Source organism: Schistocerca gregaria, chromosome 7 (assembly GCF_023897955.1).
Source record: "Schistocerca gregaria isolate iqSchGreg1 chromosome 7, iqSchGreg1.2, whole genome shotgun sequence".
NCBI lineage: Eukaryota > Metazoa > Arthropoda > Insecta > Orthoptera > Acrididae > Schistocerca > Schistocerca gregaria.
This window is the reverse complement of record NC_064926.1, coordinates 272,872,085-272,886,353: the sequence shown is the minus strand read 5'-3', so window position 1 is coordinate 272,886,353 and position 14,269 is coordinate 272,872,085. Positions and strand designations below refer to the sequence as shown.

Sequence of the window (14,269 nt, the reverse complement as noted above, 5' to 3'; positions counted from 1 at the left end):
CAAGTAAGTGTACATGGAAAAATGCACTACACTGTTGTCCTTTCATGTTGTGGTGTCGATACTAAATGTAATCCAATTATCATTTTCAAGAGCAAAAACATTGCCAAAACCTTCTGAAATACCGCCAGATGCTGTTCGCGTACATAACAGGGGTTGGATGGACGAGGCGGGTGTGAAATTATGAATTAACAGAGTGTGGGAGGGAAGAAGAAGTGCTTTATTGAAGAACAGTTCTCTTCTTGTGCGAGACCAATGTAGCAGTCGTTTGAAAAACACTGTGAAAGAGAAATTGAGACAGAGAACTACATAGCTTGCTGTCATTCTGGGAGAACTTCCTTCAAAACTGCAGCCTCTTGATGTCTCGATAAATAAACCATTTAAAGAGTATATAAGAGAGGAATGGAAAAAAAGGATGGTCGATGAAACCCAACAAGAATTCACGCCGAAGGGAGCTTAAAAACGACCTACAATCAAACAAGTGTATCATTGGTCTACAGTGAGAGAAGACATTATTGGTAAATTTTTGAAGAAGTGCGGTATAATTAACGCTCTCGATGACAGTGAAGTCCATCTTATATATGAAGAGGACAATTATGACGACGAAGAGGGAGAATAAGAAGAAGAAGAAGAAGAAGAAGAAGAAGAAGAAGAAGAAAAAGGAGGAAGTTCAAATGATGATTTTCAGGGATTTCGAAGATCATTTCGGTTTTATAAACTGACATTGCACTCTAATAATATAAATAGTAAAAATGTTACTTCTTAAAAATCTTGCTTAAAAATTAAGGTAGACTTCCGTGGCCAGAGTCAGTCGACTTAAAAGTTTTCTGGGTATGGTACCGCGTCATAATGTAAAAACTACTACTTTTCCCCAGCAGCAGTAGTAGTTTTTACGTTATGACGCGGTACCATACCCAGAAAACTTCTATGTCGATTGTTTAACATACATGTAGCATTAATGTCCAGCAGCAGAAGACCTATTCTTGATTCTTTTTTAGTTACACAGCAGGCCGCACCTGCCGAAATTGAAAGCAGCAAAACTACTGGCTGGAGAGGCGAGTAGAATTACAGTTCCTTGCAGTTTCTTTTGTTTACTTCATCCATCTTCGCGTTGTCCTAATCCTTAGCCGGCATAAATCGGATTACAGTGGTATATTACAAAATGCCCCCCCCCCCCCCCCTCCATGAACCATGGACCTTGCCGCCGGTGGGGAGGCTTGCGTGCCTCAGCGATACAGATGGCCGTACCGTAGGTGCAACCACAACGGAGGGGTATCTGTTGAGAGGTCAGACAAACGTGTGGTTCCTGAAGAGGGGCAGAAGCCTTTACAGTAGTTGCAGGGGCAACAGTCTGGATGATTGACTGATCTGGCCTTGTAACAATAACCAAAACAGCCTTGCTGTGCTGGTACTGCGAACGGCTGAAAGCAAGGGGAAACTACAGCCGTAATTTTTCCCGAGGGCATGCAGCTTTACTGTATGATTAAATGATGATGGCATCCTCTTGGGTAAAGTATTCCGGAGGTAAAATAGTCCCCCATTCGGATCTCCGGGCGGGGACTACTCAAGAGGATGTCGTTATCGTTCTACGGGTCGGAGCGTGGAATGTCAGATCCCTTAATCGGGCAGGTAGGTTAGAAAATTTAAAAAGGGAAATGGATAGGTTAAAGTTAGATATAGTGGGAATTAGTGAAGTTCGGTGGCAAGAGGAACAAGACTTCTGGTCAGGTGACTACAGGGTTATAAACACAAAATCAAATAGGGGTAATGCAGGAGTAGGTTTAATAATGAATAGGAAAATAGGAATGCGGGTAAGCTACTACAAACAGCATAGTGAACGCATTATTGTGGCCAAGATAGATACGAAGCCCAAACCTACTACAGTAGTACAAGTTTATATGCCAACTAGCTCTGCAGATGACGAAGAAATTGAAGAAATGTATGATCAAATAAAAGAAATTATTCAGATAGTGAAGGGTGACGAAAATTTAATAGTCATGGGTGACTGGAATTCGGTAGTAGGGAAAGGGAGAGAAGGAAACGTAGTAGGTCAATATGGGCTGGGGCAAAGAAATGAAAGAGGAAGCCGCCTGGTAGAATTTTGCACAGAGCACAACTTAATCATAGGTAACACTTGGTTCAAGAATCATAAAAGAAGGCTGTATACATGGAAGAAGCCTGGAGATACTGACAGGTTTCAGATAGATTATATAATGGTACGACAGAGATTTAGGAACCAGCTTTTACATTGTAAGACATTTCCAGGGGCAGATGTGGACTCTGACCACAATCTATTGGTTATGACCTGTAGATTAAAACTGAAGAAACTGCAAAAAGGTGGGAATTTAAGGAGATGGGACCTGGATAAACTAAAAGAACCAGAGGTTGTACGGAGTTTCAAGGAGAGCATAAGGGAGCAATTGACAGGAATGGGGGAAAGAAATACAATAGAAGAAGAATGGGTAGCTTTGAGGGATGAAGTAGTGAAGGCAGCAGAGGATCAAGTAGGTAAAAAGACTAGGGCTAGTAGAAATCCTTGGGTAACAGAAGAAATATTGAATTTAATTGATGAAAGGAGAAAATATAAAAATGCAGTAAATGAAGCAGGCAAAAAAGAATACAAACGTCTCAAAAATGAGATCGACAGGAAGTGCAAAATGGCTAAGCAGGGATGGCTACAGGACAAATGTAAGGATGTAGAAGCTTATCTCACTAGAGGTAAGATAGATACTGCCTACAGGAAAATTAAAGAGACCTTTGGAGAAAAGAGGACCACTTGTATGAATATTAAGAGCTCAGATGGAAACCCAGTTCTAAGCAAAGAAGGGAAAGCAGAAAGGTGGAAGTAGTATATAGAGGGTCTATACAAGGGCGATGTACTTGAGGACAATATTATGGAAATGGAAGAGGATGTAGATGAAGATGAAATGGGAGATACGATACTGCGTGAAGAGTTTGACAGAGCACTGAAAGACCTGAGTCGAAACAAGGCCCCCGGAGTCGACAACATTCCATTGGAACTACTGACGGCCTTGGGAGAGCCAGTCCTGACAAAACTCTACCATCTGGTGAGCAAGATGTATGAGACAGGCGAAATACCCTCAGACTTCAGGAAGAATATAATAATTCCAATCCCAAAGAAAGCAGATGTTGACAGATGTGAAAATTACCGAACTATCAGTTTAATAAGTCACAGCTGTATAATACTAACGCGAGTTCTTTACAGACGAATGGAAAAACTGGTAGAAGCCGACCTCGGGGAAGATCAGTTTGGATTCCGTAGAAATGTTGGAACACGTGAGGCAATACTGACCCTACGGCTTATCTTAGAAGCTAGATTAAGAAAAGGCAAACCTACGTTTCTAGCATTTGTAGACTTAGAGAAAGCTTTTGACAATGTTGATTGGAATACTCTCTTTCAAATTCTGAAGGTGGCAGGGGTAAAATACAGGGAGCGAAAAGCTATTTACAATTTGTACAGAAACCAGATGGCAGTTATAAGAGTCGAGGGACATGAAAGGGAAGGAGTGGTGGGGAAAGGAGTAAGACAGGGTTGTAGCCTATCCCCGATGTTATTCGATCTGTATATTGAGCAAGCAGTAAAGGAAACAAAAGAAAAATTCGGAGTAGGTATTAAAATCCATGGAGTAGAAATAAAAACTTTGAGGTTCGCCGATGACATCGTAATTCTGTCAGAGACAGCAAATGACTTGGAAGAGCAGTTGAACGGAATGGATAGTGTCTTGAAAGGAGGATATAAGATGACAATCAACAAAAGCAAAACGAGGATAATGGAATGTAGTCGAATTAAGTCGGGTGATGCTGAGGAAATTAGATTAGGAAGTGAGACACTTAAAGTAGTAAAGGAGTTTTGCTATTTGTGGAGCAAAGTAACTGATGATGGTCGAAGTAGAGAGGATATAAAATGTAGACTGGCAATGGCAAGAAAAGCGTTTCTGAAGAAGAGAAGTTTGTTAACATCGAGTATAGATTTAAGTGTCAGGAAGTCATTTCTGAAAGTATTTGTATGGAGTGTAGCCATGTATGGAAGTGAATCGTGGACGATAAATAGTTTGGACAAGAAGAGAATAGAAGCTTTCGAAATGTGGTGCTACAGAAGAATGCTGAAGATTAGATGGGTAGATCACATAACTAATGAGGAAGTATTGAATCTGATTGGGGAGAAGAGAAGTTTGTGGCACAACTTGACCAGAAGAAGGGATCGGTTGGTAGGACATGTTCTGAGGCATCAAGGGATCACCAATTTAGTATTGGAGGGCAGCGTGGAGGGTAAAAATCGTAGAGGGAGACCAAGAGATGACTACACTAAGCAGATTCAGAAGGACGTAGGTTGCAGTAGGTACTGGGAGATGAAGAAGCTTGCACAGGATAGAGTAGCATGGAGAGCTCCATCAAACCAGTTTCAGGACTGAAGACCACAACAACAACAACATTACAAAGTGTGAATTGTGAATATAAGTTTACAAGAAGCTAAGAGAAATCGAAAGAAAGTTACATCTCTAGTTGTGGTTCATAAAACTCCTTTCCTTGTGGTATCACTTGGACGAAATGACACTGTATCCACTACTGGAAACACTGTTATTTTTCGGTTTGTCTTTGTAAGCTTATATTTACAATGTGCTACTTTCTAACATAGCACTGTAGCCTTACCTGGACCAGAATTCATCAATATCTCAAAAAAGAAGAAAAAAATGATGTAAACTGTCAAAGTACCTGATGATGAATCCCCAAGGCTCGGAATGTGTCGTGCATTGAAATAAAATCACGATTTTGACTGAAGGCAGTTATTCTTTGTTTTACGCAAGTAATACAAGCACAGAAGAAACACTGCCTACTATGAATAAAGTTAAATCTGTGTTACTGGATTATTGTTTTATATTTTGACATTGTTTTGTGTTATTGTAAACCATTAGTGGTCCAATTTTGTAAATTGCTGAGAGGTAAGCAAGGATTTCTGAAGAAGGCAATAATCACTACACCTTCCTTGGAAAGCAACTGAAATTATTGTAAGTAAATAGGAAAATTTATTTAATATTTTCAATTAGGGTGTGCCTAATTTGGTGTTTTTGTAAAAGGGAAATCAAGTACGTATTTTAACCATGAGTCTTAGTGGTGTTAAAAATTAGAAAATCATGTTTACCTGCAGTTGCGTGATGCCGAAAGGATTATCGTGTAAAAAAGGAAAGAAAATCCTTCAACCATAAGGTTTTCCTTCTGATCCTGTTTCTGAATTGTCAGTCTCTAAAAATGAAAGTCATGATGAAGGATTTGAAAAGGCATCTCCGTGAGATGGGCAACTACTCTGAGAATGTGGGCCAAGCGATCCTCCACCTACAGAAAACTGTAAAATGTATAAATGGACAGGAGCTGCCGTTCCTCGTACCTTGCCAATGTGGGGTAATGTTGTCATTCCGTCTCCATCTAGACGCGTTCAGGCCCGTCACTAGACATTTGCCGTACAGAAAAATCAACATCTCTTACTTTATCCAGATGCCTAATGGATGAAATGCTAGATCATACTGTTTTCCAGACAAATTTATACGCTCAGCAACATGAAAACAGATACGTGCCCTGCTCAAAGGTGGAAGTAGAAGTATTTTCGGCATTAAATTGTTAATAGAGATAATAAAATCACCAAGTTACAGAGACTGCTGGTTTTCACATGATGAACTGAAACTAATGCCGGTAGATTACTGCTTAAGCTGGTTTGTCTTTCACTCTCACCTGAAAGACGTGCAACCTAATGTCTAAAGACAGTGAGGTGGTTACTTACTTGTTCCATAGGTCATTTTTATGATGAACGTTACGATGTGAAACTGCGCAGTAATGCAAAAAATGCCTCATTCACTTTTTAAAAAACGCCTCATCAAGAAGATTTGCTGCCGGTATATGATTTCTTACCAACTACAGTATCAAAAAAGTTAGAAAATATGACAAGTTTGGCTGTGTGAAAGACACAAATTTCGTATTTCGTGCGACAACCGTCACAAGACTTTGTATTGCTCCTGATTAGAACGAGCTGAACCTTTTTTCTTTCTTTTTTGCGGCCTGTTTTTGCCCCCCTTGTGTGCTTTTGGCCTTGGTGGGGTCCTGTCTCGGCACCACTACGGTACAGCCCTGGTTGAGCGGAGATAGAGATGCCATATAAAAAAAAAATTAAAATAGCTTCCACAATTTTTGCTGCAGGTACCAAAATTTTTAAGCTTCGTCTTCCGAAAAAAATTGGACCTGCCCATGCTGCACCAGTCTATTTGTTCGGGCGTCGTTGAGTAATAAACGTTGCATGCTTAGGTTGCCCGAAAACAGTGCTTCACTTGCTTCTTTTTTTCTCTTTTCACAACCGTCTTTGAGATGCCATTTATTTCCTTATATAACACGACACGTCTAAATCGCCCGGCGAGGTAAAAATACGTTACAGTTACAAACAACTAGATTACAGTTCTGAGTTGCGGCGTGTAATGTGACAACTAAGCGGGCGTTCTTACATAATGGCTCAGTAATTTACTTTCAAGTGTGTCTGCTTCTCCTACAGTCAGAGTTCCCTTAGTTTTGCGAGATACTTTGATGACAGATCTCTGTTCATAGCGACGATAAAGATCATGGCAGGGCAACAAGAGAACTTGGCCGCTGTACTCCACAAGAAAGATGACATTCGTATAGTAAGTACCTGTGTTAGCATAGAAAAGTTTTATTTTAAATTGAAAATAGCAAACCTACCTGTTTGGTCTGCTGTAGCTTTCAGTTTCTCTTCCTGTTTCCATAACGTATTTCTTATTTCCAGATGGTTATCAAAATTACCAACTTACCTGACAGAACAGGCTAATTACTGCATTAGACCTCATATAGCATGATTATTCCGTCCATAAGGGGAGGCATTATGACGACTACGACTGTTGATAAATACAATGAAAGAGTTTCTGTATCAGCCACTCGTTTATTTTACTACTATGCGTTTCGAAGGTTCACACCACCTTCTTCAGGTGGAGATTGCTTTATTTACGTGGATGCTGTTGGTAAAGAGTACAGAATCATTTCACAGTAGAAGACCAAGGACAGTGCAGGCTATTTTACGTCTTTTGCTAATGATAAAAATTGTTTATTTAACAAAAGACGCAAAAAGACCTACACTGTCCTTGGTCTGCTACTGTGGAAAGACGTCTGTGCTCTTCACCAACACCAGCCAAGCAATAAACTATGCTCCATCTGAAGATGATAGTGTGAACCACCGAAACGCAAAGGCAAAATAAGCAACTGACTAATGCAGAAACTGTTTTCATTTGCTCATATAGCATACCGTATAGCTGCAAATCATCATGGAATGCATAACTACAGCTAGTATACATATTTCACAGAAATTCTATGCCATTCAGCTGGCTGTGCAGTACTTAGTTTCGTTAACAATGTTGTGGTGCGAGATACGCATCAGATTACCTGCCCCCAACATAGTTGATAATGCTGAAACAATATGTTGGGGAGGGTCACCTCATCCACATCGTAATAACTGCATTGAGCGAAGTTCGTCGTACAACCTCGTCTTTGAAGATGTTGTTCCTATTACACCTTTCTATCAATCCAGCACTAAACATGGCTGAATATCTGTTGTTCAGTTATTGTAGTGCATTACACTTTGTTATACAATGCATCATTATACACCATACACAGAGGTAAAAAAAAAAAAAAGGCTTGTTCGGTTCCCGTGTACCAGCAGCACGACTTTCATTAATTCACAATTCAACATTTACAGAGTAAGGTTAAAGTACACAAAACCCGAACGAAGGTAGGTGTGAGTGAGCAAACTAGATGCTGGATGAGTAATAACAGTTGTAAGTCCTCATAAAATCGTAATCAGCATTGTAGTTAATAATCTATATAGCAGTCCACAGTCTAGTCCACCAGAAAACAACCAAGCTCCAGTGGTGTGTTATGAAGATAAAGTCAACTGCATTCACTTGGTGATCGATAACTTCTATGGCGGAATCGATGTTGTTATCTGAGCGACAGACAAGCTCCTTCGTCCCAAAGTTCGTCGGTAAAAAACGTCCAAGATGGTGACATAGACGATAATCATGACGAGGGCGAATGTAGGTGGATATCTCGCCCAATGGTTCTGTCAGCAGAGACTGTATATCCACGCCCAAGGTTGGCGGGGAGATCGAAGGTGCTTCATCCATTTCCACTTCCAAAGGTGATTGGCTGTCTACAGCGTCGAATGAATGGGCAGCAGAATCAGTGCAGCAATCCGTGGAATACCGTGCCATCTCGTACTTGTCAATGACGTTTTCCCGTAAGACTGTGATCACATTGGGGCAATTAACCGACGACAAATATAGGCCGAAGACGGCTGACTTTTTGAAATCAGTATGCAAGTACCTCTTCAGTCAGAGTGCAACCAATATCATCGCCATAACATACAGACTTCAAAAATGACGTTTCCACATGCATAACAGATTGTGATAAATAGTGCGAGCCACGACAGAGGTATCGTCAAATTTTGTGTGGTGACCGTTTTCTAATGCATGCTCAGCCAGTGAAGATATATCTGGATAGCATAGGCGATAATACGTCTCATGTTCTTTCCTGCGTTGTTCCACCATGCGCATTGTTTGTCCGATGTACTTCTGGCCACACTCACATGGTATTTCGTAGACTCCAGGTGTTCTGAGATCTAATGCGTCTTTAACTGGTCTCAGAAGATGACGGATTTTCGTTGGAGGCAAGGAGATCGATTTAATCCTGTGTCTTTTCAGTAGGTGGCTTATCTTGCCTGACACAGAGCCACAGAATGGCAGCAAAGCAAATTTCTTTTCCTGCTCTTCGTCGGTGGTCTTAGATATTTCTTCAATTGATGGGCGCTGTAGCCGTTATTCCTGAAAACCTTGCATAGGTGGCTCAGTCCATGGGGCCACTTATCGTCGTCTGATATTACTCTTGCACAATGCACCGATGTTTGTAATACTGTGAGCTTCTGTGCCGGATGATGATGACTGTTGGCATGCAGGTACAGGTCTGTGTGGGTGGGTTTTCTGTAGACGCTGTGGCCAAGGCACCCATTTCGTTTACGGTGGATTAGGATGTCGAGGAAGGGAAATGCATTATCTTTTCCCACCTCCATGGTGAGCTGGATATTACTGTTGATGCCATCGAGGTGTTCCAAAAACTCATCTAGTTTCTTGCGTCCATGTCGCCAAATGATGAACGTGTCGTCAACGTATCGCAAGAAATACTTGGGCTTCAATGGCGCAGTATCTATTGCAATATCCTCAAAATTATCCATGAAGAGGTTTGCAACAGCTGGAGCCAATGGGCTACCCATTGCTACGCCGTCTGTCTGATAGTAATACTGGCCGTTGTACACGAAATATGAGGACGTAAGAGTGTGTCTAAGTAGCTCGACCACATCACTTGCAAAATACTGAGAAATTATGTCCAAAGCGTCATTGATAGGCACATTCGAAACAGCGCCACTACATCAAAACTGACCATAATATCATCCTCACTAAGGCGTAGTCGGTTCATTCTGCTGATAAAGTCTACTGAGTTTTTTATATGATGTTCACAGTGTCCCACATGTGGAGCGAGGAGCTTGGGCAAGTTCTTCATCAGCTTGTATGTTGGAGAACCTATTGTGGACACAATAAGGTGAAATGGCGTCCCGTCCTCCTGTATCTTCGGTAAACCATAAACAGTAGGTGGTCTAGGCACCTGTGGGAGAAGATTTTTAACCACATTGTCCTCCACTGAAGATCGCTTAAGAAGTTCTGATGTTTTTCTTACTATTCTTCCTGTCGGGTCGCGTGGGAGCTTCCGATGAGTATCTTCGTTCAGAAGCGCACAGATCTTCGTATCATAGTCCTCAAACTCCATAATTACGGCGGCATTGCCCTTGTCAGCAGGAAGTACTACAATGCTTTCATCATTACGTAGTGCTCGAAGGCCGTTGTGCTCTGCCCTGGTCATGTTGGATGGTGGTAACTTCGCCTTTGTCAGTATACGGCTGGTTTCTCGCCGTATTTCGTCCGCTGTTTCATGTGGGAGATTGTGGACTGCCTGTTCAACACCGCTTATTATTTCACAGACAGGAATGTTCCACGGCGAAGGTGCGAAATTAAGTTCTTTCTTAAGTGCCAACATTTCACCCGTGTCTATATCTCTCGCTGTCAAGTTGATGACGGTGCCTGAATAGCGACGGTGGCTTGCGGCTCAGCGCTGCGTGGGATCCAGCGATGGCGCGGTTGAAGAGGACACAAGGAACGCCAAATCAAAACTTGCCCATATATGGCAATGTATAACGGGCACCAGTGACGTCACATCCGGCAGCTAGCGCATATAAAGGCCCACCAACAGCCCACTGGCGGTCATACCACTTGACAATGGCCAAGGAGAGCTTGGCCGAAAGCTCATCAAGTTCTAAGCAATAGACGCTGTTGGAAACTCGAGAACAGCCCTTTCCTCATGGAGTGCTGCATTGAGGAGAGGTATCGATGTCGGTCAGTGAAGCCTGGCATGAAGTCAAGTGTTCCAAAACATCCCAAAGGTATTCTATACAATTCATGTCAGGACTCTGTGCAGACCAAGTCCATTACAGTGATATTATTGTCATGTAACCACTCCACCACAGGCTGCACATTATGAACAGATGCTCGATCGTGTTGAAAGATGTAATCGCCATTCCTGAATTGCTCTTCAACAGTGGGAAGCAAGAAGGTGCTTAAAACATCAATATAGGTCTGTGCTGTGTTAGTGACATGCAAAACAACAAGGTGTGCTAGCCCCTTCCATGAAAAATACGACCACACCATAACACGACCGCCTCCCAATTTCACTGTTGGCACTACACACACTAGCAGATGCCTTTGGATCACCACATTGTGCACCGTGAGTCGTCACTCCACACAACGTTCTTCCACTGTTCAATCGTCCATTGTTTTGGGTGTGTAAATATTGGACCAAGTGAGGCGTCATTTGGTATTTACCGGCGTGGTGACTGGCTTCTGAGCCACTGCTCGACGATGAAATCCAAGTTTTCTCACCTGTCATAATACTTGCAGTGGATCCTGATGCAGTTTGGAATTCCTGTGTGATGGTCTGTATAAATGTCTGCCTACTACACATTACGACCCTCTTCAGCTGTTAGCAGTCTCTGTCAGTCAATAAACGAAGTTGGCCTATGCGATTTTGTGCTGTATGTGTCCCTTTACGTTTCCACTGCACTATCAAATGGGAAACAGTGGACCTAGAGACATTTAGGAGTGTGGAAATCTTGCATACAGACATATGATACAAGTGACACCCAATCACCTGACCATATTCGAAGTCTGTGAGTTCCACAGAGTGCCCCATTCTGCTCTCTCATGATGTGTAATGACTACTGAGGTTGCTGATATAGAGTACCTGGCATAGGTGGCAGCCCAATGCACCTAATATGATAAACATATGTTTTTGTGGGTGTCCAGATACTTTTGTTCACATAGAGTATGTGGGTCCAGCTTGGTAATCAACTCTGTCTCATTGCCAGTATGTAGGGTATCAAGGACCAGTTACAACAGCTGTGGACAGCTTGCCGCAGGAGAGGATACAATGGCTTTATGACATCCTCCCCGACCAAATCAGGCCATGCATTCTGGCCAGAGGGGGAGCAACGTAATACTGATAAGTGTCTGAAGCTGCTAAACTTTTCTTTTTTTTGCATGTTTGACTCTGTTTCATAATCAGTGGAATGCCACAATATCAATTTGTGGAGTTATATTTCGTTTCTTCCTCCTTTTCTGGATGCTTCACTATTTTTGTCAGGCAATGTAGCTGAAGCTGAAGATGTGGTACTTGATCAAGCTGTATACGGAAATTTAGAGGGCACACTGACAACTAGTAACCACATGCCACTGAGGAGGGGGGCAGTGTAGTCTCCGAAAGTTGCTGTGGCGTCAGCCACTTTGAAAACTCCTGTGTGGCAGCACAGTTAACATGGCCACACATGTCACTGGATACCACACCTCCTAAGTCCCAACAGGTCAGTGATGCAGTTTTATCACGAAACCTCCTGATGGCACAGAACTTCTCATCCTCTTACTCATTTATACATGCTTGTTTGGTTGATGTGCACACGGCCTGCACAGCCTTTCAATACAAGCAATCAGGCTTGGTTATGGAGGGGTAAACCCAGAAAGTTCGTTAAGTCCATACGAAGTTGTTACTAGTGCAAAACTTAATAGCCCATACAGTAGACTGAAGCCTAACCCAATAACGAACAGCTATTTTCCAGTGGCCAATCGCTAGGATGATGTTAACAGTCTTCACTTGGCGAACGATACCTCCTGTGGCAGAATTGATGTATTATTCGGGCTAGATACAAGATTTACAAGGGTGTACAGAGAGAGGGGCATGGGTTGGCAGCTGCATCCTTTCCCCATGGGAAACAAAAAATGATATTTGCAAACCAGTTTCATGTCCTGCCCTGACACATAGTAGACATATCAGTTCAGAACAAGGAATGGATATGACTGGTAGCAAGTGTACCTAGAGTGTTTGAGATGTGATTCCAAGGTGGATGACAGTTTGTTACACATTGTCCATCCCTCTCCTTCCCTTGTACCACCCAAATATAGCTTGCCATCATTCCCACTATTAAATGCCACAGATTACTACAATTTTAATAATAACAACAAAAATAAAGGCAACATTTTAATATAATAATATTAACATGCTCACATCACATATAACTTGAGTTTAATGTTCAAGAACTTGCCGTTATGAGAAATTCAGTATTTGCAAGTCTGACCTGGTGCTCTACCAGTAACACACATGTTTGGAAACCGAGAGGCTGTGAGATCAAATACCTGTTGAGCCATGGAATTTTTCAGTCTGCCCTTATTCTGACCTTCACGTGGCAAGTGAAGTGAGGAATCGCCAGGATCACACATAAATCACATTCCCCATTGGACTGTAGGTCCTCTTTCGCTGGTTGAGTAACGGTTGCAGGTTGGAGACATAAGTCGCTGAGTGGCATCCAGTCAAAAGACTTATGTTTGGCCACATGAAATTGCATCAATCACTGAATAAATAAGTTTCTCTATTTTATTTCTATGCAAGCTAAACTGTTCACATGACATGTAAGGTGAGTTTGATTGGTAGGTGTTGACAACACTCACACAACCTTGTGATGTGTATCTTGCCAGTACACTGGAAGTTGCTTGGGGTAACATCAACAAAGTGTGTCTGCTTGTGAGCTGCACTCTTTCATTTGTTTTTTCACAGCAAAATGACTGTCCATTGTCAATATGCATTGAGGGTTAATCTCTGTCCATGCAGAAGGCTTCATGAGTATTCAAATGGCTCTATGTTGGCATTATAATTTGTGGAAGACAACACAAATGTGCATGATGAATAGAACACATGGAGGCTGACTACAGTGGATGCCATTATTGCAGTTCTCATTATTGCTGAGGAAGATCATTGCATTACCGCTGACAACATCCTAATACTGCTACCTCCTAGACTGAAATTGACAACTCATACATCAAAAAGATCCTGACAGACCACCTTCACTACTGCAAAGTCTGTGCAAGATGGGGCTCACATTTGCTGAGTCATTTTCATAAGCAGCAATGATTGAAGTCAGACACAATGTTTCTGAAAATGAATCAGAGAGAGAAATGCTCTCCAAACAGCTTTTCGCTGGGGATGAGCCCTGGGTCCATCATTTGACTTGTGAGACAAAACGTCAGGCTACAAATTGAAAGAAACCTGGTGAAAGGGCCCCAGAAAAGGCAAAGATCACACATTCGTCAGAGCAAGTTATTGTAAACATCTTTTGGGACTGTCAGGGGGCTTTGATCATTTAGTACCTGCCTTGCAATGCAGAGGTGCTGCAATGTCTTGAGGAATCTGTGAGCTGCCACCAAAAGAAAATGGCCCAAACATTTGCCTCAGAAAATTCTCTTCCTTCATGACAATGCTCAGCCTCATACAACTTGAATGACTCACATGGAGCTCAGAAGATTCAACTGGGATGAGTTCTCACATCCTCCATATTCATAAGACCTTGCCCCAAGTGATTCTCACATGTTGCTCCAAGACAAAGGTCATATTGGAGGTAAGCACTTCATCACCAATGATGAAGTCAAATTAACAGTGAACAGCTAATTATGAGTACATGAAATGACCTGGTACAACAGTGGTTTGGAAAAACTTTTGTTGTGTTAAGGTACCAAAAATGTTAGGAAAAACATGGCAACTATGTGTAAAAGTAATGGAA

The 14,269-nt window shown here is 42.0% G+C and overlaps 1 protein-coding gene across 1 annotated transcript in view; it reads left to right on the top strand.

The window, feature by feature from the left end:
• Positions 1–6,498: 6,498 nt before the first annotated feature.
• Positions 6,499–14,269, top strand: part of LOC126281975 (sorbitol dehydrogenase-like) — a 104,574-nt gene continuing 96,803 nt past the window's right edge. Inside the window, exon 1 of the mRNA XM_049981352.1 lies at positions 6,499–6,677. Coding sequence (XP_049837309.1) covers positions 6,618–6,677 — 60 coding nt within the window. The 5' untranslated portion in view covers positions 6,499–6,617. The remainder of the gene's footprint in view (positions 6,678–14,269) is intronic.